Source organism: Sphaerulina musiva (assembly GCF_000320565.1).
Source record: "Sphaerulina musiva SO2202 unplaced genomic scaffold SEPMUscaffold_10, whole genome shotgun sequence".
NCBI lineage: Eukaryota > Fungi > Ascomycota > Dothideomycetes > Mycosphaerellales > Mycosphaerellaceae > Sphaerulina > Sphaerulina musiva.
The window spans coordinates 1,310,765-1,334,137 of record NW_016017392.1 but is presented as its reverse complement, the minus strand read 5'-3'; the positions used below and the strand labels follow the sequence as shown (position 1 = coordinate 1,334,137).

General features: G+C 52.4%; 9 protein-coding genes across 9 annotated transcripts; 3 read left to right on the top strand and 6 right to left on the bottom strand.

The window, feature by feature from the left end:
* Positions 1-389: 389 nt before the first annotated feature.
* SEPMUDRAFT_72536 (uncharacterized protein) lies at positions 390-4,158 on the bottom strand (the record flags this gene model as incomplete). Its single annotated transcript, XM_016909997.1, has 2 exons — positions 390-3,913; positions 3,964-4,158. 2 exons carry the CDS (start codon positions 4,156-4,158, stop codon positions 605-607), a joined length of 3,504 nt encoding a protein of 1,167 aa, XP_016757764.1. The 3' UTR covers positions 390-604.
* Positions 4,159-4,446: 288 nt separating this feature from the next.
* SEPMUDRAFT_72532 (uncharacterized protein) lies at positions 4,447-7,735 on the top strand (the record flags this gene model as incomplete). The annotated part of the gene is made up of 3 exons (XM_016909996.1): positions 4,447-4,503; positions 4,589-5,762; positions 5,812-7,735. 3 exons carry the CDS (start codon positions 4,447-4,449, stop codon positions 5,970-5,972), a joined length of 1,392 nt encoding a protein of 463 aa, XP_016757762.1. The 3' UTR covers positions 5,973-7,735.
* On the bottom strand, positions 6,166-7,008 carry SEPMUDRAFT_30348 (glycosyltransferase family 8 protein; the record flags this gene model as incomplete). The annotated part of the gene is made up of 1 exon (XM_016908464.1): positions 6,166-7,008. A coding segment is annotated over one exon (843 nt), but the record flags the coding sequence as incomplete, so codon positions are not given.
* Positions 7,736-8,167: 432 nt separating the features above from the next.
* On the top strand, positions 8,168-8,989 carry SEPMUDRAFT_151591 (uncharacterized protein). The gene has a single exon (XM_016906912.1). It carries the CDS (start codon positions 8,502-8,504, stop codon positions 8,820-8,822), a length of 321 nt encoding a protein of 106 aa, XP_016757761.1. The 5' UTR covers positions 8,168-8,501; the 3' UTR covers positions 8,823-8,989.
* Positions 8,990-10,329: 1,340 nt separating this feature from the next.
* SEPMUDRAFT_151590 (uncharacterized protein) lies at positions 10,330-12,817 on the bottom strand. Its single transcript, XM_016906911.1, has one exon. It carries the CDS (start codon positions 12,703-12,705, stop codon positions 10,453-10,455), a length of 2,253 nt encoding a protein of 750 aa, XP_016757760.1. The 5' UTR covers positions 12,706-12,817; the 3' UTR covers positions 10,330-10,452.
* A 128-nt stretch (positions 12,818-12,945) lies between these two features.
* Positions 12,946-16,771, bottom strand: SEPMUDRAFT_92510 (uncharacterized protein). Its single transcript, XM_016910587.1, has one exon. It carries the CDS (start codon positions 13,764-13,766, stop codon positions 13,194-13,196), a length of 573 nt encoding a protein of 190 aa, XP_016757758.1. The 5' UTR covers positions 13,767-16,771; the 3' UTR covers positions 12,946-13,193.
* Positions 12,946-16,771, top strand: SEPMUDRAFT_151589 (salicylate hydroxylase). The gene has a single exon (XM_016906910.1). The coding sequence runs from the start codon at positions 14,375-14,377 to the stop codon at positions 16,559-16,561; it is 2,187 nt and encodes a 728-aa protein (XP_016757759.1). The 5' UTR covers positions 12,946-14,374; the 3' UTR covers positions 16,562-16,771.
* A 526-nt stretch (positions 16,772-17,297) lies between these two features.
* On the bottom strand, positions 17,298-18,462 carry SEPMUDRAFT_151588 (uncharacterized protein). The gene is made up of 2 exons (XM_016906909.1): positions 18,089-18,462; positions 17,298-17,892 (listed from the first exon to the last, which is right to left on the bottom strand). The coding sequence occupies exons 1-2, from the start codon at positions 18,430-18,432 to the stop codon at positions 17,631-17,633; spliced, it is 606 nt and encodes a 201-aa protein (XP_016757757.1). The 5' UTR covers positions 18,433-18,462; the 3' UTR covers positions 17,298-17,630.
* A 441-nt stretch (positions 18,463-18,903) lies between these two features.
* SEPMUDRAFT_151587 (pps1 dual specificity phosphatase) lies at positions 18,904-22,073 on the bottom strand. The gene is made up of 4 exons (XM_016906908.1): positions 20,906-22,073; positions 19,785-20,852; positions 19,551-19,728; positions 18,904-19,498 (listed from the first exon to the last, which is right to left on the bottom strand). The coding sequence occupies exons 1-4, from the start codon at positions 21,690-21,692 to the stop codon at positions 19,369-19,371; spliced, it is 2,163 nt and encodes a 720-aa protein (XP_016757756.1). The 5' UTR covers positions 21,693-22,073; the 3' UTR covers positions 18,904-19,368.
* Positions 22,074-23,373: the final 1,300 nt, after the last annotated feature.

Below are 23,373 nucleotides of genomic sequence, written 5' to 3'. Positions count from 1 at the left end.
CAACTTTTCACATGTATATCATCAAGACCAGTCCAAGAGAAAGAGAAGCAGCAGCACGAAAAAAGTGAAATGGAAATGTGAGAGAGACAGCAAGCTCTACTTCCAGAAAAGCATCACGTTCTGCTACGGTTTCGTATTGGATGTCATAGCTATTGATTGGCTGGACAGAGAAAAAAAGAAGGCTCCAAGCATATCTTACGTATAGGTTGCCTCGAAGGGATGAGGTGGTTGATTTCATTATGCCCGGAATTCAGCGTGGTATCCATCCCGATCGAGCATGTAATCGAAGCGCTTACGATTCTTCAAGACAAAGTGGGGGACATTCTCGTTGTTCTCGATGCGCGTGTTCAACTTTCCTTCTCTGAGCGTTTGGTTGGAAGCAACCCAGGGCGATATTATAATGGCGACGACGACGACGAACACTATGTACGAACCTCGTTATTGTAATACTACAGTCCTTCTCCTCACCGGTTACAATTACCTCTCATCCATTTAACACAAAAGTCATTAACCCACCGAGCCTTATTTTTTTTTTACACGCTTTTTTTATACGCGCTCAGTGGACACTAAACCATATCCTGCCCTCTCCCAAAAAAAAAAACAATCAGCGCAGCTCCTCAACAACATACTTCTCCCGCAACTCCTCCACCATCGGCCCATTCTCCTTTGCAGGCCGAGACCAATTCACCGGTTCCAACCCCTCCTCTCTCGTAATCATATACAAAGCCTCTGCCACATCAATTCTAACATGCGGATACGGATTCGTCTGTAACATACTGAGCAGCTTCTTCAACGTCTCACTTCGTATCGCGGGGACATCTGCCAAGCCGAGATAGACGTGTACAGCAGCCAAGATTTTGGGGATTTCGTTGGATTTGTGGTGAGACTTTTGTACGACGGATAACAAATTGCGCCATTTGAACGTGGTGGAATCTGACGATGGTGTGGCCGTGAGTCGCTGTTGGGGGAGTTGCATGTCGAGGAGGAAGGCGAGGAGTTCCAAGGCTGGTAGCGAGTTGGTAGTCTCGGCGAGTTGCTCTTTCATGATGGTGATGAGAGTCGTGAGGAAGGTTTCGAGGGTTGCAGTCTGTGCGGCATAGAGACCGTTGATGAGAACGTATCGCGCGGCTTGTAAGATGGATTTGGCGCCGAGCCCTGCGCAGGAGATGCAGCCTTGTACTACTGCTTTGAAGATGTGTGCAGACGTGTCGTGCCAGAGGGGTTGTAGTGCAACTTCGAAGTACGTGTGTGATGAAACGCTGGCGATATCTGGCGCTGTGATTTCGAGATCGAGGTGTTGACTGCGACATTTTGCTGCTTGCAAGCGGACGCGATCCAGTTTCTCCATAGATAATCGGTAGATATTGGCTTCCAGAGTCTTGACCGAGTCAGGATTACAGAGGAACGCTCGAGTACTGAAAATCTGGGAAGCGCAGGCGATGCATTGGAGTCTGACCAGAGAACCAATATCGCCACGCTCATCGATGGTATAGTCGTTCAGACCTCTGTCTATGGCTGCACATATCTGAGCAGCCAGTGCAGCATCAATGCTTGAGGCGTCTGCCACACTCTGCACCACGAGTTCGAGCGATCGGGCTCCGATGATGCGCCAATTGACGTTCATGGCCTGCAGCAATCCACACAAGCTCGTGACGACTGTAGTAGCCTTGTCTCCAGCCAGGCCATCTGCACTATACAACGATGCAAGAGCCCCCAAGGCCAAAGCTCTTCCAGCACTGTGTAACGTGCTTTTCATGCCGTCCTTGGACACAGCATTAGCTAGGTCTGCAGCGGCGATACAGCCCAGTGGGATTTGTGCCGCGCGCTTCACTCCTAAAAGACTCCGTGCCAGGTCGGGTGTTGTTACTAATATGGATTCCTCGTGGCGAGCCAACAGACGATCGACAGCGCGGTCTATTGTATCAAGCGGAACCAGACTTGCATGTTCGCCATGCATCAGGTTCATGCGGATTTCGTCACATAAAGCGGTGATGTACCGGGACAACGCTGCTGGGTACTCCGAGCGAAGAGTTCTTGGCGAGAAGTCTTGTGCAGCTGCCACGAGGCATCCGAACGCAGCGACGAGATGAGGCAAAGCATCGAGGTGTTCCTCGGCCGAAGTCTTCGATCTTTGAGCATTGACGATATTGGCTGCCGATAGTGCTAGACCATGTAATCGTTCCACGTCTTGTTGTGGGCAGGTCGTCACGTGCTTGAGCACCTCCATCAGGACCTGTGATGATGAAGTCTCAGGAGTGGATATTGCGAGTCTCGCGATTGAATTCGCAGTGCTCTCCCGCGAAGGTACATCTGCAGAGCCAAGACCTCGCCACCCGAGCAGTCCATCAAACAGAGCTCGCCAGTAATGGGGATGAAGTCCTGCCGCGGCATGTGCCACGTCTGTCATGGCACGACTCCTGAGACTCACGGTGTGGTAATCAACCACCTGCACGAGTGTGATACCCTCAATTATCTTGTTTGGGTGACGACCAACCACTTCCTGCAAAGCAGCAGACGATCCCCGCCGAATGTTGCCAGCGGGGTCCAGACATGCCGATAAGAGGAGTTGTGTTGCTAGCACTTGAATTACGGAGTCGTCCGAAGCGGTCCGGTTGCTACTGTGCAGAGAATTGGCCGATACCGAGAGCAGCTCTGCTGTGGTGTATCGCCGAGCTAACGACCAGATACCGAAGTTTGCAGCGTCGCGAATATTGGTGCCAAGCGTGCTGCCTGTGCTGGTACGTTGCTGGAACTGCAGGGCTGATATAAGCGCATCAAGGATATCAGGCAGCTGTTCCGGCGACCCAGAACGCTTGAAGAGTGTGTGCGCGAGGGCCAATGTGAGACCATGCCACTTCAAAGGATTTGCAATGGTGAAATCCACAGTCGTAGAAGAGCGCGGCATGTCCTCTTTGAATGAATCAAGTACGGCTTGGATGATCTCATGGCCCATTTCCCGATCTAGCTCCTGCACCAGCAGACTGATGGCTTTTGCAGCAGCGTAGCGGACTTGAGTGTCCTTGTCGCCTAATGCTCGCAGCAGGTAGTCAACGACGTTCTCGAGCACGCTTGTCGTCTGGAGGAAGTCCAACAGGATGCCGTTCGTGCCCGCAGACCGAAGTGACAAGATGGCAATGTTACGCAGAGTCTTGATAGCAAATTTCTTTGCCACAGCGTTCGAATTCAACGTCATATTCGAGTCATCCACGAAAGCTCTTTCGCAGCTACTGTAGATGAGAGGCACGAGGTGGCTGAGTTCAGCAGCGGCAGCTATGCCAGCCACGAGCCTGAGGGCGCCCAGTAGTTCGTATGTGTCCGTTATGCTGAGGCTATCAGTGGCAAGTTTGGGCAAGCTCGCTTCGATGAGTGCATCTGCCAGCTGCGATTTGACAACATCTGGGCGGATGGAGAGTCGGACAAGCATGGAAGCGGCTGCATCCTGAGCTTTTGTTGGGGATCCGAGGTAGGCCAGACCCACGCGAAGCACCCTCTTCGCCAGTTGCGGTATCTGGTACAGTCCGAGAAAGCTATCTGGATCGGCCGGAGTTTCTCGTGCTGATATGGAGCTCAAGTCGAAGGGGGCGAGGAGAAGATGGGAAAGCCATAGAAGAAGCACATATGGTACCTGCCACGCTACTTGGTCTTCCTGATCTGACTGAATGGTTTCCTCAAGCCTTGCTAGGATTGGTTCCAAGTATTTCGGCTCGTTGCTCAGAAATCCTACGATGACCTTGTAGTCTCGGACTTTGCACAGGGTATACAACAGCGTACAGGCAGCAGTCTGGAGATCAATATGTGGCGATGGAGGAACGGGGCCATATCGCAGATATTCCAGGTAGGCATCCACTATCACAGGGAGCGTCGATTTCAGCTTGGCATCAAGCAGCTGAGGATCGCCTTGGAAGGGCTCAATCTATACCACGCCATGAGCGAGGCTCATAAGAAGACATTGTCTGGGCATACCAGTTGGACTAGCCGATTAAGGTCGTGCTTCGTGACGTGTTTATGGACACGTTTTGGCGAAGACGGGATGGTCTTCCAGAGCACTTTGGGCAGTTCCGCTTCGAAGTCTGCCAGGAGTCCCGCAGAGGCCTTGATGAGCTTGAGCTCCTCGTCCTCGGGTTCGTTTTCGGTTTCGTTCTTGGCGGCGCTGTCCATGGTGTTGTTTTTCAAGTGCTGTAGTGTGAGTAAGCTGAGTATGTAGGAGGTAGTGTGGGTCCTATGGGGGATCCGACGGTGAACCTCTTATCCGTGTTGCCGCCTAGTAATCCTAGTATGCACAAGAAGGCGGGGAACCTGGAAGGCATGGATTCTAGTTCTGTGGCCTGTGATTGGCTCACGGACTGCACGCGGACCGTCCCCCGACCGATTGCGACGCGCCCCCCACGCCCACTCGACGCGTCTTCCGAATTGCGTCTACGCTGTCACCTACAGCAGCATAACATGATGGCGCAGGAGTATAGCGAGTATCTCGCCGCGAGCGTGCTGAACGAGCAGCAGCTGGTAAGCCACTTCATCACCATCTCCATGGCCATTTCCACCTTCACTTCGGCCTCATGTACCACGAGCTCCCACTCACGCTTCCCAGGTCAGCTACCGCAGCCTGAGCCGGGCGTTGAAGGTGCACAGCAATCTGGCCAAACAGATGCTGTATGAGTTCCATCACAAACAGAACAGCAAGAAGCCCGACAGCGTGCACGCAACATACCTCCTCGCCGGCACGAAACTCGAGGCCACGGCCAATGGCGCAACCGGGACGACCAGCCACGAAGATGGCGAGGACACCAAGATGCGAAGCAGTCCGCCGCTGCCGAGTAGTTCTTTTCAACGTCCTAAAGAGGATGAACGCGAAGCAGTGGCCACTAGGACAGTCATGATCGTCAAAGAGGAGAACTTGATGCAGGCCAAAGCATCGTTCGACACCATCACCGGCATTCACATCTACAGCGTACAAGCCAAAGGCCTTGGCGATATACATACACTGGCCGAGCGCAAACGCGAATTTGCGGCAGACCATGCATTGGAGGACCCATTGAAAGAGTGGAAACAGTATGGCGTGATACAGAACCCGAATGTGAAGAGGAGAGAGAGGCGGAATGGAGCACCTCCTGCCATGCCTGCGAAGACAAGAGACACTGCGCCAGCGAAGAAGAAGGAGACTGTGCCTGAAATTAAGGATGAACCGGCGAAGGATAAAGGTGTTCCCACGCTCACCAAGCAGGCTTCTACCATTTCCAACACCTCTGCCAAGACCGAAACTGAGCCCACAAGAGCTACGACGGGTAAGCCCACGGCCAGTCAGAAAGACTCATCGAGCATCTTCAAATCTTTTGCAAAAGGCGCTGCTGCTGCTGTCAAGTCGAAGAAGACAGAATCTCAGCAGAGCTCAAAAGCGCCTTCGCCTGATCCCGCCGAGGATGTCCCAATGACTGGCTTTTCCGACGATGACGACGATGACGATGATGGCAGCGCTGGCCTCCCAGACACGCCCGCAACAACTGAACCAAGCGGGCCATCCAAGAAGGAACGAAAAGCGAATCTGGAAGCGATGATGGACATGGAGGATGAACCTATGGAGGATGCCGTTGCAACACCTGAGGCTGGCAGAGATGAGGACGAGGAGCAGCACGATGAAGGAGCTATCGACATTCCTGCTGCTAACGAAGAGCCGAAAGAGTCAGTGATTGTGGAGAATGGTAGGCGACGTGGGCGCCGGAGGGTGATGAAGAAGAAGACAGTCAGGGACGAGGAGGGATATCTCGGTAAGTGATCTCTCACATGCTACATAGCTTTCGAGCTTACACATTACAGTTACGCGAGAAGAAGCTGCATGGGAGTCCTTCTCGGAAGACGAGCCCGCGCCCAAGAAGGCCAAAGTATCTGCCCCTATGGCTTCGACAAACAAGACTACCGCAAAGAAAGGTGCAAAGCCAGGGCAGGGGAACATCATGTCTTTCTTTGGGAAGAAATAAGCGTTATATCTCCGAACAACTCTCATCCCTACGACACATCCTGTCTCAAAAGCCTTGCCGATGTTCCCTGATCAACGACAATCTTTCTCTGTGTCCTGGCATGGCTCAGAGCATTAATCTCCTCGAGAGACTCGTCAACTCCAGTCGACCTTTTCTGCTGGACTTGAGCAAAGCGTGGTCCGCAAACAGAATTCCTCCTATCCTGTTTATCTCTCACCAGCCACTTCCAGATCTCCCGCTCAGCACACGTCGCTACCCCATCCAATGTCCTCGCCTGTCCAATATTTCCATCACAATCCGGCATGTGTTGCAACGCATCATCAAACACCACGAACCTCGCATCCTCGATGACTTGTCCCGCATCCCAAGCCTCTTCATACGAACCCAGATACCCCATATGCTCACCTTCCCTTTTGCTAAATTCCGAAGCTCGGAGCAGATAATTACGGTGCGGCAAAAACGTCGCTTCGTCGAACAATATGTTCAACGTCGCCAAGAAGCTCAATTTTACCTCTTGCTGCACATCACTCTGATCACCGAAGAACCTCACGACAAGCCTTTCGAACGTCAACGTGTCCGGGTTCGCGAGAATCATCAGATCTGAAAGTGAATTATCATCCTTCCAATATGCCCTCGGCATTGCCACTGCAGCATCAGAAAAGTGAAACATCTCATCCATCGGCCGGAGGATCGTTGAAGCTGTGGTATCCACATACACAATTCGTGTGTACTGCGTCTGATTGAACATCAAGACTTTGCCGTACTCAGCACTCAAAGCTTCCAACCCAAATAACGACGATGTCGGCACCGGTTGTAAAGTTGCCCGATATTCTCTCTCGGCTCGTCTGAGAAGTCTGGCAATGTCATCTTGGAGCGGCGCTGTACTGGAACCCCTTGCTGCTGCTATCCATTCCTGCGGATAGGCGAGAAGCCGAGTGGCGTTGGCGTGCAAGCGATGCAACGACTGAATATGTGTGAGAGCCGCGCAGAGAGATTCTGCATCGTACGCGTAAAAGCTATACGCGTACTGCGACCATGCGGGATCATCCACCGCAGCAATGGTGGACCCTGAGACTGGGTAATCGTCGTCGGAGAAGGAGGAGTCCTGCAGGAAGGCATGGAGGTTATATCGAAAATTCTCGATGCGCTGTTGGAGGTGTCCGTGGACACTCCAGAATAGCAAGATCATGGCGATGGATAGGACGATGCGTTCGTGGAATCTACTCCATTTTCTCCAGAAAGCTGTGCCACTGCTGCTGCTACCACTCCACGTCCGTGGCTGCTTCGACTCCTCGCATGGAGTAGAGGAGGAGGAAAAGGAGGGTAATCGAAATTTGGGACTATCGAGGGTTGGCCATGTGCCATATCGGCCTCCGCTTTCGCTGCTGGCGACACGAGTCCCGCGAATGGGAGAGGGGAACCATTCTTTGCCGAGAGATTTTGTCGTGTAGAAGGAGGACATTGTTGACGGAGTTGTTGTCGTTGTTGTTGGAAAACGAATGTTGCGGGCGAAAGAGATGTGCGAGTGGAAGGATTGAGGTGGGGGAAAAAATATGCAATGCCTCTCTCTTCGTTATCGCGCAAGGGGTTTGATGGGTTGGTATGTGGAATGCTACGCTCTTACGACGTGTACTCCCTTCCCCCAAGGACAGCACACCTCATCCTTTCGAGACCGCGCGAGACAGCAATCGCGAAATCTGGACTAGGCCCCTTCCTTTGAGGCCCACACAGCAGCAAACACGAGTCAACCGCATATATCAGCCAGTGCGCCTGTATCAACACTCTCCCCGCACAGAGACCATATACTCCTCATTCAATCATTCTTATATATCCTTGTTCTTGACCAAGCCTCCCTCATACAGAGTTGGCCATTCTCGGAAAATCGGCACGCGCCTCACGTCCATTACTTGTCAGCAACTGCTACTCGAGATGAGACGGTAGCGGAACAGTGGAGAAGCTCGGCCTGCGCTGCTTGTCAGACGAAGGGAAGGGTAGTGGAAGTCCCCCCTTTTTTTACCAGTTGCGGCACCACCCCATTCAGATGAGCTTCTTCTTCAAAGGAGCCTGCATGAACTGTGGGTACGAGAGCTTCCCTCATTGTACTGCTGCACCACAACTCACAAGCAGCATCGCACTAACATGTGCTGGAAGGAAGCTTGGCTGGGTCGGTCTCTCCGAATTCATCCCCAGGGCATAGAAGAGGTGTTCAATCACTTTCGCCAGCTTTCATCGAGTGGTGCCACCGCTACCACTGCATGTGGCTGTAGATCGTCTAGATCACCTCTCAATAATCTGGAAATTTCATCTATATTGAGTTGAGCCTGACGAAGTCAGTCGGATGGTTGAGAGGCTGTGTATAGATGCACCAGCACTTATTTATACCTAACAGGACATTGCGGTGGACTATGGACTAGCGGGGGAATACTAAAGGTCCAGAGCAAGATAAGAAGCCCACTATGGTCGACTGGGCCGGCTCTTTAGACAAGGCAGATAATTCTCTTGCTGGGTTTTGCTGAAAGGCACGAAGAAATGTTGAAAGGATGGATGAGGCCATACGCCTCGACTAAACCAATCACGAAGGCCAAGCACGGCACAGCGGTAGTGTCACTGGACCACATTCCCGCGTATCTCTGCCTCGGACCTTCGTCAATCATCACGCAGTGGATTTTGCCGCTTTTTCAATTCACTGCTGGAGGCTTTATGGCAGATTCTCGTCACATGGCCTTGCGCCCGGCGGCATTTCCTTACGAAGCTCATCACAACTTACAGAAAAGGACATGTCATCGACAACGGCTGTTCACATTGGAACATATTGTTTTCTTTTCCCGAACGTCAGATCACGGCTATTGATAATTTATGTCTCCCGTCCCATCAAGATGGACGAGGTGGCCCGTCTCCTCGAGATATTACAAGCTGGCCGAGCGGTGTTTCCCGACCAAACCTCTTACGAAGATGAGCGTGATTAGGAGGCGAGAGCGTGCGTAAATGGAGCCCAACATTCATGTTCGGCGCCCTTGCCTCCTATGAGGGTTGGGTGGAAAAAACACAGCTCGCCAACTACATTCGTGCCATCCTAGGAGACATCAACCGCTGGCTTAGTTCTCCCGTCCCTGCACTCTTTTTGATCAGCAAAAAAAGAGTTTTCCTCCTGTCTTGTCTAGTACAAGTCAAAGCTGTCAATTCCAAAGAAGAGATGACCGATAAGCAAAAAAGCGGGCTGCGAGGAAGAGGACAAGGCGGATGCTGATATTAGTACCAATTGTTCAGAGAGAGTGTGAAAGGACCATGGAACAACTTGCGGAGAATCAGAGCGCTATACTGATGAAGACTTATATGAACGAGGTCGCGGACCACAAGTGTCACCGCCTTGCGGGAAACGAGGACGCCTAGACAGTCATGGATCTTTAGCTCGCCCTTAACCGCAAATCGAAGAAACACGTCGGCGTCTAGACGTAGGTCCGAAAGGAGCTGCTCGGGGAGACGGTAACCGAGGGAAATCTGCTAGACTACGGCACACTAATCGACTTCATCTACTCCGGAATAGAGAAGAATAGAGATCGCCTAGTACTTAACTCCGCTCCTACTACCGAAGCTGACGAAGACAGTGAAGCACTAGAAGACGATGAACTAGACCTCACACTAGGAGTATAAATGGCAACGACCTTCATCGGTCTCTTTCTCCGCTCATGCTCGGGGTAGAAGGTGATTTTGAGGACCTTGATTGAGCTCTAACCAGGGCAAATGCAATGGGCGAGGAAGATTCTATTGTGTCATTTTCTTTTTCTTTGCGAGCAAAGCAAGTAACGGCGAAGCAGCTAAATAGTCAAGACTAAGATAGACCTGGAAATATATGGTGACCTATAGTTAAACTACCTAGTGAAAACGAACTCATCAAATAGTCGACTTTTTTTGCAGGATTTGTATACCTACCCTACCCTACCCTACCTAGTGTATGTACTGACCGTGTGTACGTCTCTCGTCAACGCCATGTTCCGTAATCAGGAGGATTGAGTATGAAAAATCAAATCCAGAAACTACCACCCCTGTGAGAAGGTAGATAAGGTATGTACATAATCAGACAATACCCATCTGTATCTTTCATCACTTTGCTCCTACCTACCTACCTACCTACCTACCTACCTATAGTCATGGCTTCGAAGGGCCTTCGGTCATTACTGGTGTATGGAAGGAGTTGGCTTCTATCCTTGAATACAGCCACCGTACGCTCGTTCACTCGTCAGCCTCAATGCATCTCAGCATTCAGCGCGAGAAATCAGACCATGCACTGTTTCTACCATGCTCCACGCCGCAAGAGAGAATGAAGAGGTCAGAGCTGTCGGCGTAAGTGTTGGAGGGAATCAAGTACGATTCAAACGGGGCGCTTCATGTCTATTTCTATTTTATGGGCTGCTCGGAACTCTTGGGTATATTGTACATTGTAAATGTCTTGAATTGGTCCCTCCTAATACTGCACACTTCATCAGGTTCCAGGATCTTTCACCTTCTTATCAGGGATGATTATTTTCAACATGTCGGGCTTCTGCGTTTCCGAAGTCTTGGCCCCACCAATCTTGGCAGGGATTGCCTCGTCGTCGTCGGCGGCGCCATCAGCCATCCCAGCGAGAACCAAAGCAATATTTTTGGCCTCATTGAAGTCTGAGATTTCGTCCGCGTATTTGAGAACCTGCCCGGGAAAACAAAACAGATCCTCCGTCTTCAAAGGCACGACTTGGCGTTCACGTGTCGCTGCGTCGCCTGTGCAGCCTGCTATGGCTTTGCGGAAATATTTGACATAGTCGTCTCTAAGTTCGTCCAAGTCGGACGACGGTGTGATCTTACCATCGAATCCGACGTAGGGCAGCTGTGAGATGTCGGGCAACACTCCGTTAAGCGGCAGCATCTTGTGTAGCGACCCACGATTCCGATCCGGATCAGCTTCGATGTGCTCGATCAAGACTGGAGCTTCTGTGGACAGAATGAACGGCTCTTCATCAGAGTGCGCTGCATCTTGTGCCGACGACTTCGCGATATTTACTGGCTTCAGATACTCTTCTGGAATCTGTGCCAACTCGTTGTGAATTGTAACGAATGGCGTAGCTGGGTGTATCACGAACAGATCTCGAGCACTCATGAGCTCAAGTAAGTACTCTAGCCACGCTGGCTCCGTCTCAGATACTAATTTGGAACTCTTCTTCGACACTCCAGAGTGCGACGCTTGCAGACGGTTCGTGAGAAAATCGTGGAACTCTGCCCACTTGTTTCCAAGGACTAACGTTGCCTTCGCCGAAGGTGCCTGATACAAGAATGGATATGGATCATCCGGACTTGCTTCGTTCTCGTTCATGACCCTCCCAAGTATCATGTCCGTGACCTTTGGTGGCACGAACTTGTTTGCTCCATTCAAGGTCGTTAATGGCACGTCTAGCGAAATGCCAAGCAGCTTGTTAGACTCTAGGAGACTGTGGGCGGAGTATCTGTAATTAAGCATGTTATACTGCAGATACTGGTAGTACATTGCACTGACATCCACCTGGGGCGAAAGAAGTAAGACATGGTGGTCATTGGCTTGGGTCGGATAAAAGGACTCGACGAAGCGCAGCGAGGCTTGCTCGGAACTCATACGTTCAGATGGAATGCGATGGTGTACTGTGAGCAAATTCGGTTGTAGTGGTGAATCCTTTCTTGGCGGCCATGAGAACTCGCTCAAGTATCTCTGTAGTGCGGGTTCGACGTCTGGAGGCAACTCAATGTTGAGTCTCGGCACTTTCAAGCCTGAGTAGTCTGCATTGTACAAGCTTTGCAGTAAACGAATCAGACGACCGGAGCTTCCGCGTGGCGCTTGGATGACAATGTCAATCGTTGGCTTAAACCACTGTGCCAGGCTGCCAGAGTCTAGTTTGGTGATCCACAGAAACTCTTCGTACTTTCCTCGTGGGATCTCTATCAGCGCCTTGTCCATGTCTCTGGCCTTGGCGCGCATTGCCTTCGTGAAGTAAGCCTCTTCCTTGGAGCTGTCGTCCACGATCATGGCCTGGGGATGTATGTACTCCTGGATGTGCTTCATGGCTCCTCTGACGGCCGATTCCACTCGCGCGTCACTGCTGTACTCGGCATAGTCTCCGCGCGCATCGTGCCAGTAGACGGTACAGCTCTTGTCAATGCCATTCAGCTCTTGAATTTCCTCGATCGATAGCGAGCTTCTCCCAAACACGGCAAAATGCGCAAAGCTCTTGTCATTCTTGGCCATCTCGCACGCCAGAGGAACTAGATTGGCAACACTCTTCAGTGATGCTGCGGCAAACAGCACGTTACGATTCACTTGATAGGCTCCCATGGTGTGCGAGGCCTTCTGAAGGGTGCTCCCGAGCTTGTAGAACCTGGTCACGCCATTGTAGTAATGCTGCATTTCCTCCTCGACCTGCTCCTCAGCCTCTGGATCTCGTGGCGGCGCTCCCTTGGGCTCTTTTGCTGTCGCCGCATCGTAGCCCTGGAACGTACGCGGTGGCTTCGGTCGGAAAGCGTCCGTCTGTGTAGCTAGTTCACCAGGAACATACAGATGCAAGACATAGAGCAGGAACAGCAGTGCCAGCACGGCCAGCACCCGTCGTCGGCGCCATTTGAACGGGAAGGACGCGGTCATCGATGTCGAGTGCGAGTGCGACCGTCGCGGGCGGAAGTGGAGGTCATCGTCGCGTTTCCCGAGCTCTTCATCAGCTTTCGCGGTTCGGCGCATAGGGTCGACGGGGGAGGATGTGACATGCGCTGGTCATGTCTATGGCATTTAGGTATTGTTGTCGATGTGATGGAGGTCGCGTAGCCTTGCGTGCATACAGATAGGTATGGACATGTAGGTAGGAGGTGCTGGAGGCAGGAGGTGCTGGCCTGGCCGGAACAACACCTTAATCTGGAGCAACAGCCTACAACAAACCCTGGCGACGTTGCGTCTCCAAAGAGTACAGATACCTGGGTAGGGCATGTTTTCTATGGCTTGGCAATCCTGCCTCGACTCATTCAGAAACTACCAGGTAGCTAAAGATAAGGTACGACACATGTGCATGTACCTTGCCTACCACCTTTCACAACAACAACAATAACACCACCACCACCAACATCGACATCGACAGCAACAGCAGCAGCAACAGCAGCAGCAACAGCAACAGCAACAACACCAAAACCAACAGCAACAAAATCAACCCTCCCACAGGCGACCACGATCGCCATCTACGACGAACTCGCCCTCACTCCCTCCATGCCTCCGTAGTCCTCTCCCAGGACCGTTCCATCGTCCAATTTCACCGGTTGTGCTTCCTGAAGCACATATAACATCCGCGCCCACTCCGTCGTGCTCGCATTCTTCCAAGCGTGGTTTGTAGCCCGCTGAATCACAATGTCGCCCCGATTCAAGAGCTTGACTTCGCCTGAGTCGAGCACAGCTTCGACTTGTCCCTCCAGCACGACTCCGTAGTCGAGGGAAACAGTTCTGTGCATGGGCGACGTGTTACCAGGAGCAATGTCGACATATCTGAGGACTGTACCGCCCGGAATGGTGATGCCAGGCTTCCGCTCGAGGTATTGACTGTAAGTTTGCACATCCACGTTGGAAGATAGCTGGACGGGAACTTTGTTGGTGGCATAGGCGAGGGAAAAGCGGTCTCCGCCGGTGCCAGCTATTTCCTCGAACGGCAATTCTGGCTCCAGGTCGTGGAACACGGCCTTGGTGTCTGCGTTGTGGGCCGTGATGTATCTCTTCGGCCGTGGTAGTCCGTTGTCGGGAGGAGATTGTTGCCCCGTCATGGTGAACTCTCTTCTTCGTACCGCAGTTTGCGTGGGAAGTGCAAAACAGGAGGAGATTGCCTGGAGCACCACAGTGACATACCGTGAGTGATACGGCAATTAAAACACTGCCTCTCCATCATCTACCCCGGAGGGCCCGCCCATACTACAGGGTATACATGGCGCTGGGGCTCCACACAAAGCGCGCATATCGCCGTACGCTGGTATGTATAGTGGTCAGTCATCTGGTATTTCATGACTCCGGTGGCCCGTTCCGGTGGACGTCCACATGTTCCGCCATTCGGATCATGCACAGCTAGAGTTTACACCGAGCGAATCCGAGGTATCAGATGCGGTGGAACTAGTGGCACGCGGCCATGCAATTCCATAGAATCAGGCTTCACCACTCCACTTCGACCCCGTGAATGGCACGGCACTTCTCCACGAGGAGGAAAGCGTAATGTGATGACATAAAGACGCGACTTCTTCCATGGCAGTGAGGGTATTGTCCAGCCGGCTCTGCCGAACCAGAAGCTACTTCTTCTACTTAATGATTCCCTCGACCAACTCATTCCTCCTCCAGACTTGAATCGCTCACGCATACCCAAGCTCACAGCATAGCCGGCAGGATGGCTTCTACATCGACAGAAAGCGGCATTTCGGGTGCGAATGGCACGCATACCACCACACTTGCATCTCGACCGAACGGCCAGCAGACTGCTGCCATGGAGCCATTGACAATACTGATAGCAGGTGCTGGTATTGGTGGATTGACTACAGCCATTGCCCTCCGCCAACAAGGCCACAATGTCAAGGTCTTTGAACAGTCTCGTCTCGCAGCTGAGGTGGGCGCAGCAGTCCATCTTGCACCCAACAGCAACGGTATCCTGCGGCAACTTGGCATCTACGCAGAGAACTTTGGAGCCAATACCATGAATAAGCTCACAGAAACCGACTTAGCCGGAAAGCCGCAAAAAATGATGGATATGAGACCCACGAGCGGTATGTGGCAGCATCCGTGGCATCTGGCCCATCGAGCACACCTGCACCGAGAACTGAAAGAGACGGCAATCTCGCCCAAGGGCCTCGGCCGTCCTGTGGAGCTGCTCACCTCGAGCAAAGTCAAGTCCGTGGATGAGAAGTCTGCTAGCGTTACCCTCGAAAACGGCGAGACTATACAGGGAGATGCCGTCATCGGTGCTGATGGTGTGCATTCTGTCGCACGAAGCTGCATAGCACCCGTCGATGTCAAGCCATTCAGCTGTGGCAAGAGCGCATTCCGTTTCCTGATTCCACGAGAAGCGATCAAAGCGGACCCCCAAACTGCACACTTAGTGGATGAAGAAGGCGAGTTGAAGATCTGGTATGCTAACGATCGTCGCATCGTTATGTACCCGACCTCGAAGAACACTGAATTGAACTTTGTCGCCATACACCCGGAATCTGAGTCGAGTGCCAGCTCCGATTGGAATCAAGAGGCCAGTCTCGAGACGATGCTGAAAGTCTATGCCGGCTTCGAACCTGCTGTTCTGGCAATGATATCCAAAGCAGACCCACAGTCTCTCAAAGTTTGGGTCCTGCTCGACATGGACGAGATGCCTATTTGGCATAAAGACCATCTGGCTCTGATCGGAGATGCAGCTCATCCATTCCTACCACACCAAGGCCAAGGAGCGGGAGCTGCAATCGAAGACGGTGCCACTATAGCCACCGTCCTCCCTCTTGGCACCCCTCGCGAGGAAATCCCAGAGCGGTTGCGACTCTACGACCAAATCCGTCACGGACGCGCGACCCAGATCCAGACCTTCTCCCGTCTCATCGGTTCCGACGATCTCGAGGGAAAGAACTTGAATATGTTGGGGTTCACAAACTTCAACTTCGGCCACGACGAGTTTGACAACTCTCGGCAAAAGTTCCGCGAGTACCAATGGGCCAAGGTCGAGAAGAAGTATTCTCGCATGCCCATCGCCTTTGGTCCCATGCCTGGCCCTCGACAAGATCATTATGGTCTACCGCGAAGCGGAGAAAACAGTACCTTTACAACAGCTTCGATTCGTTTCAAGACCTCTCGCACCGCACTCCAGAACCTCTTTCCTCCTGGTCGGAAAGGGTACTCCTTCAAATCTCCGGGAACTGTGGCATACGCGTCTTTCAGCCAGACGACATTGGGCAAGATGCAATGGCTCGGTGGGAGTGGGTATAATCACATTGGGTTGTATATCCATGGGGTGACGTACGAGAAAGAAGACGGCAAGAGTGTTAGTGGAACGTATTTGCCGATTTTGTTCGAGAACCTCACAGATCCGATCGTGAGTGGAAGAGAAGAGCTGGGCATGCCGAAATTATACTCGACCATCGATGTGCATCGGCGAGAGAAGAGCTACCATATGAAGACGGGATGGCAGGGTGCCTCGTGGGGATCCTTCAGCCTCACGGACCTCGTCGAACAAGATCCGGCGGCGCAATCCGGGAGTATCTCGGGTGAATCCGACGAAGGCATCATCGCTCATCGATATGTTCCTGCTGTCGGCCGAGAATTCAAGGGATTGGCCGAAGGAGGACAAGATGGCAATGCCGCGGGAGTGGACTATGCAGTCTTTGACCGATTCGCAGAGGCCGAACCCAAGCCCACAGTGCACAAGGTCTGGACTACAAACAACGCCAAATTCGAGCTTCAAAGCGGCGACTGGGACACTCTGCCCACGTTGCACCATGTCATCTCGAGGTTGGCGGAGTTGCCCGTCTATGAGATTATGGGCGCCAAGGTCGTCGAAGGTGTTGGTGTGCCTGATGTCAGCACAGCCAGTCGGGTTTAAAGCATGAAAGCGAGCATGAAGACAAGGAGTTTTTTTGGTTCGCTTACTTGGCTAGGTATCTTAGAGCTTGGAGCAAGTAGAAGAAGATCTTTATATGAACTTTTTTGTTATTCTAACGATCACGTGGGATATGAGTGACACCACCCGTTTGCACGCCATTTTTATAGGCACATACATGTATATACCTACATTATACGACGTTGGTCTCGCGCAATGCCCATGTCTCGAATTGCGGGGTAGGCCCCCCGCATACACATGGAAGCACATGCCTTAGCTAAGCAATGCCCTTATCGTCTACCGTTTGCCGTTTACCGTTTTACGCACTCACTGCACTGCTTGACTCAGTTGACTGGAACCTGAAAAAGAAGAATGTGGAAAGTTTCTACACTTTGTATACTAACCAATGTTATATCATCTAGGTACTTTATCTCCTATTATCGAGAACGAGGGATTATACATGGACATGATATATGTACCTTACTTTCCAGGAGGTAGAATTGGTAGAATCTTACCTAGTATCTAGACGAGTAAAAGAGAGGGAGGGAGGGTTGGTTCTCTATATTTTGGTTTTTTTTATACACCTGGTATTTTTCTTTTCTTTCTATATGACATGTCAGGTATTGATGCCCTATTGCCCCTACTCCATGGAATTATCATAACATGGAAAAGAACCCGGAGTCAAATTTCAAGGGGCATCAATACGACTGTACCTCGTTCTGTTTATGCAGACATTCTGTTTGCTTTTTCTTGCTTTTTTGAAAGCTGAAGGAACGAGTATTGGTTGGTTGTAAACGCTTCGGTCTAGGTACATAACCTCTTCAATACGCTGTGCAACGGCGATACGCTTTCCACCTCACCTCAACTCACTACCACCACGACGAGCACTCTTGAGAAACGTGCACGCCTTCACACCCCGCGCGAGATCATCTGCTCCAAATGTACCTAGTAGGTATCTTCGAAATGCCGAAAGATAAAAACTACGAGGTACCTTGCCAACTCGAATCAGATCGCGAAACCCGTAAGAAAAGCTTTACCACACCCTCCCTGACCCAACCCGCAACAGCTCTCTTCACCGCTCAGCCCCCCCAAACCCATAAAGCGGCCTGCCCATGCGATTCAACACAAACACCACATCCGTCACACACACCGTCTTGCGGTCCGAGAGTTCCACGACGGCACAAATGTCCTTCAACAGCGCTTCTAGTCGTTTGCGAAGGACGAGTCTCGTCTCGTCGTAAATGGTCGCTTGAATACGTTTGACGCCGCCGCGGCGCGCGAGGCGGCGGATGTCGCCTTTCGTAACGCCTTGAAGGTTATCGCGAAGGACCTTTCTGTTTTTTGGGGGGATATTTGTTAGATTTTCTTCCTGTTTTCTTTTGATATATATATATATATATATATATGAAGACGAGAAAGAGATAGGATGGGGACAGGGGATGGAAAGGGAAATAGGGAAGAGGGAAGTGGAATAACAAACATGACAACAAGATCAAAATAACAAACATAAAGATCACAAAACAAACATACCGATGTCTCTTCGGCCCCATCCCAACTCCCAACCCCCTTCCACCAGCCCAAGACCCTCCCGCATCAGTCGTCGTCTTCCCCCCAAACCCTTGTTTCCCCCCACCAGGAGTCGCGAAACCCGGTCGTCGTACACCAGCACCAGCACCAGCACTCCCCGCAGTAGACGGGAATTCTCCTCCTGCTGCTGCTGTTCCTCCTCCTCGAGCTTTACCGCTAGACGAGGCAGATGCAGCCAGATGAGGTAGATCCGACTGGAACAGCGGTGTAGCACCTGTTGGGGCGTTGTTGTGATTGTTGTTGTTGTCGTTAGTGTTGCTGGTGTTGCTAGGTCGGAATCTTGCCATTGTGTGTTTGTGTGCGTGTGTGCCTCTAGTGCGGTATGCAGTTCAATGCTCGTGTAATGCTCATGTAATGCTTGATGAAGGGCGGTCGGCTGGGGACATGTACATGTACATGTAGGTAGGTGTAGGTGGTTAAGGTATTACCTAGAATTATATTGGGATGTTGTGCCTCATTCTATACATATATTTGGGGTAGGAGGTATGTACGGTGGGTCTGTCTGGTGGGGCGACTACTGGGGTAGACGCGCCTGCTGCCTAAGGCCCTAAGACGCGTACGTGAAGCCCAGAAGAGCGCGTATAGGTTGTGGATATGCACGTGCGACATCGTGGCTCACAAATGGCTTGTGGATATCGAAATTCGATTTGCTAAAATTCAGGTACCGTGTCCTCCGGGATCCTGTTCTTCACTCCATTCATTTCACTCAAACAACGTCAAAGATGCACAAAAGATGACAGAAGAGATGGAGGAATCGGCCGTGATGGACAGTGTGACGATCTCGCGCCATATGCAGTGAGTGGTCTTCACCTACAATTCAAATATGAAGCAATACACTCCGAAGAAGCGAAAGAATCAGACAACTCCCACAAATCCACTGGTCTCACACCCTTTTCGCTCAGCAGCTTCTGTCGGCATACCAACAACATCCCATCCTCGAGATGTTGCAGGAATGATATCCCCAGCCAGAACCCTCGGTGACAAGAATGCAAGCACTCTACCCGTTACTCAGAAATCGATCCTCGCCCTGCCACAAGGCGGACCCAGTCCTGAAGCCAGCGCTATTCCGGAAGCCATACGTCATGCCGTAATTCATCAATCATGCCGAGAAGAGAAAAGAGAGAAATAATATGAACCCCCTCTTCGAGCCATCGTCCAATGGTTTCAGGCCATGTCCGGCTCTTCCCGACCACACTATTCATTGCAACCTGCCGCATCGGAGCCTATCCTTGCCGCGAGTATGGCTTGTTCATGGCCGCGATTTCTCGTGCAATGGTCGCCCATTCGAGTTCTCGGCGTATGGGCTTGCCGCGCTGGATGCACTGGAGCTCTTCCCACTTCAAGAGTTCGTACCTGTGTACGATTAGTGATGATATTCTGCTGTGTATCGGAGATGCAAACTTACGCAAATCGTAAATGCGGTTGAATGATCACGTTCAGTCGTCTTGCTCTTACAAAACAGTATGCGCGAGGAAATGACAAGCCCAGCTCGTTCATCACCTCAGCAATGCATATCGTCGCAGATCGAGAAACGCCAACTCGACAATGCACGAGCGTCGCTGTGCCTTTCTTTCGGCCGTTCTCTGCATTGGTTATCAGCATATGCGCAGCCATGCACTTGAGAACAAACGACACTCACCGATGAACTCCAAACAACGATCAAATTCTTCTGTGAGCGGATCGACGCCATTGTCCTGGACTTTGTCGATATACTTCAGATTCTCTTGCGGCCACGACTCCATGGCCTCGCGTGTCCAGCTGACAGGCTCTCCAACGCTGAGGATCTGGCCAATGCCCAGCTCCTGCAACAGTTGAGGATTATTAGCATGGCCCAAGTTTCCGAGATACATGTACGGCAGTATTCGGCTAGGAAGCGAGCCATCAATCTTGTCCAGCCAATCAGGGTGGGGCGGTGAAAGCTCTCGAATTTCGCCAGAGTAGGCTGGCGAGGCCTGGAGGATGCGTGGCTGTATGTTGCGCAGTAGGTGCACGTCCGAGCTGTAAGCAAAGAAGTTCCTGCCCTTTTCGCGGTGCAACTGCAACCACGCATCATGGACAGGAGCGCAGTTTGCATACATGTAGTATGCCAGCGCCAGCAGAGAGGATTCTGTGTAGCCATCGGTACAGTGAATAAGCACCTTTCTGCCCGGTTGCCTGTGACGCTTCGATGCTTCCATGGGGCTGTCTCCGTCTGAATCCAGCTCTGGCATCAGCGAGAGCTTACTATCCCTCCGCTTCTTGGCTTCTGGCCCAGAGTTGGCCTGCTTGTAGATCCACTGGCATGTTGCCAAAAGCCCGTCAACTTCGGCGTGAGACCAGGTAGGTGGCAGAATCGCTCCAGAACCGGGAAACTCCAGCTGATTAAGCAGACTGTCCGCGGATGATGGCTTCTTGCTCCGCTGCTCGAGCACCTCTTCGAGATATTTAAAGGCCTTTGCTTCGGGAATCTGGGCCACATCGCTGCATTCAACGAGCAGGTCAAAGTGCAGCTGCTCTTCACTCAGACGCAGTCCCTCTTTGCCCAGACACACGTTGGGGTCCGGCGTAGGCCCGAGCCAGACATTTGGCGCTATTTCGCTAGGCGCCGACATTGAGCACATTTCCAACCTTTCCCAGTGAAAGAAGTCCATGACTTTGCCAGTCATGCAACCTTCGCCGTCGAGCTGCACCAGGTCTGGATGATCACACTCGACAACTTCCCATGTATCTGGAGCTCAGTCAGCCTGGCATCGGTCTCAGGAGTTCGCTTACAGTACTCACCATGCAGGATAAAAGTATTGAACAGACGGCCAGTGGTATTGGTACCCTCGGTCTTCTTCTGCCAAGCGGTTTGCGCGCGTGCCATTCGCTTCGCAAGCTTCACAACATGGTCTCTCGGCGTCTTCGCGTCACCATATACGATGATATCGCTGACGGTGGCCATTTTGCAAGTCTGGATTTGGAAGTTTCGCACATTGAAGCCCTCTTTTGGATCGGCTTCTTGGAACTCTGGCTCCTCGTGCTGTCGCCCTGTGGCCAGCGGCTTGAGCACCTCTTCCGGCGCAATTGCGCCCTTGATCCTACTGTGCGTGAGGTCTCCTCCAGCCTTCACGACAGTGATGCCACGAATGCATTTAGGAGTTCGCCGCTGCGACTTCTTTCGCGCGATGAAGAAGGCCAGCTGCAGCTGGTTCTCGGCATGTAAGCCGTGAAGCCACGGGAACACCTGTTTGGCCGAAGGTAATGGCTGCGAAGCCAAGTAGTCTAGCGACTTGGACAGCTTCTCGGCTGTCATGGAATAGATGGGCGGGTCATTGGACACCTTCTCGAAGCCATTGGGCGGGTAGGTCAGCGAAGAGGTGTCTATCAGTTGCGATGGCGACGGAGGTGACGCCGGTGGAGTGTCGAAGCCACGCGACGCCGGGCATGGTCCTGGGGAGCAGAAGGGAATATGTTTGTTGGGAACGGGCGCAGGTGTCCCTCGCTGGGTGGTGTTGATTTGCAGTTGCGGCGGTGGTGTGCTGCTTCTCAGGCTCTCGAGCGGCCTGGCCATCACACTGGCGGACATCCTTCACATGGGCGGGGTTGATGACTGACGTCGCGTAATTCCGGTGGGTAGGTGCCCGGACGAGATCAGACAATGCGAGGCGGGCGGTAGTGGGTTACAGAAGAAGAGGGTCTGGGAAGGTGCGGTAGTCAATGGGTCGTTGCTTCTCCGTCGCGGGTGTTTGGGGGCGGCGTGGAATGTAAGGTATCAGGACTCAAAATATGCGATAGAGAGAGCAGGCGGGCAGGCAGTCCGCTTCTACTCGCCGCAGCAACGTCGTATAGTACAAGAATAACCGAAAGTCGCACAGTGCAAGCTGGACAGCGGAGCGGTGGCGAGGTGGTGTCGGTGGTCAATGGCGAGGCAGCGAGTCGTGGAGGAGAAGTGCACAGAGAGCGCGACGGGACAGAGAGATAGAGAGTGAGTGGAATTGCGCGCAATTGCATTTCTGGAGGCGTGAGGGTGAGGCAGAGGTGCAGGCCAGGCCAGCCCAAGCCCACGTCCATCCAACAACAGCACAGTGGGCACAGACTACAGTGCACAAAGCACAGGCAGCACAGCAGCAGCAGCATCATGGGAGGCCCAGGGACGGGCGGCAGCTATCCATCCATGCCATGCAAACCATGTGCTTGTGTTATCATCGTCCAACAAATCACGTCGTTCGTTTCAGAAGTAGCGGATGCGGGGGCACAGGCGTTTCCAACTCGGCGATCGCTTCTAACTTCTCGGAGACCCTCCGTCACTGCACTGCACTGCACTGCTGCTGGCTGCTGCTTTGCTGTCCCTCCTTCGGTCACGCTGTTGGCTGTATACAGGACCACCGGAGGCAGAGGCAGGTAGGTCTGTTGCTTTTTTGGCGACTCTTTGCCACCACTCACCCCCCTCCTTCACTTTCCTCTATTCGCACCCTCACAGCACACCAGCGCATGCATCCGCCAAAGCAGTAAGCGCCACCGTGCCTCTTGTTCGGCAAGAAGCGCATGCCGCCGCCGCCGCCGTTGCCAGGCTGGTCCTGGATCATGTTGCTCCCGGGAGTCAGCCAACAATTGATTTTAACCTTCTCACGAATGCACTACCTTCAAGAGGCTTTAGTACCTTATACATGCACATTCATTTTACTATAGCTCTGTACACGTTGAAACGACGTGCAAGGACGATGAGGATGATGTCGCGGAACCAGGATCTGCTCAGCCATACCTCCTCACTGGCCCAGATCTCCCCCCAGCGGCCCTGCTGCCGCAAACTATGATAGGATGGCTCGCCGTTCTGCCCTCGTCGCAAATCAGAAATGCATGGCATCTGCAGCACTCCCAGCACACCAGTGGAGTGCAATATGGCACGAAACCTATCGGGCACCTCGTACAAGCGACGTCTAGCTATCTCGATCTGACCCCGTTGCACAGAGCCGTCTCCTCTTCTGCCGGTACTTTTTACATACACACGACGCGTTGCAGATAAGACCCTTCCCTTCTGCCCGATGCGCCTGTCTTTTGTATCAGCACTCCCGTGCTTGCGCAAGTGCCAAGCGGCAAGGCGAGGCGCGCATGGGACCCTAGCGTTGCAGCTAGAAGCCCTGGGCGCATTCACTCGGCACAGGCTTTTTGAGCCTCTGCCAGCAACGCGACGAGGTACCTACTACTACCTAGTCCACTACCTTATAGCAGTAGGCGATCCAGAGACGACATGTAGAGCTTCCCGCTCG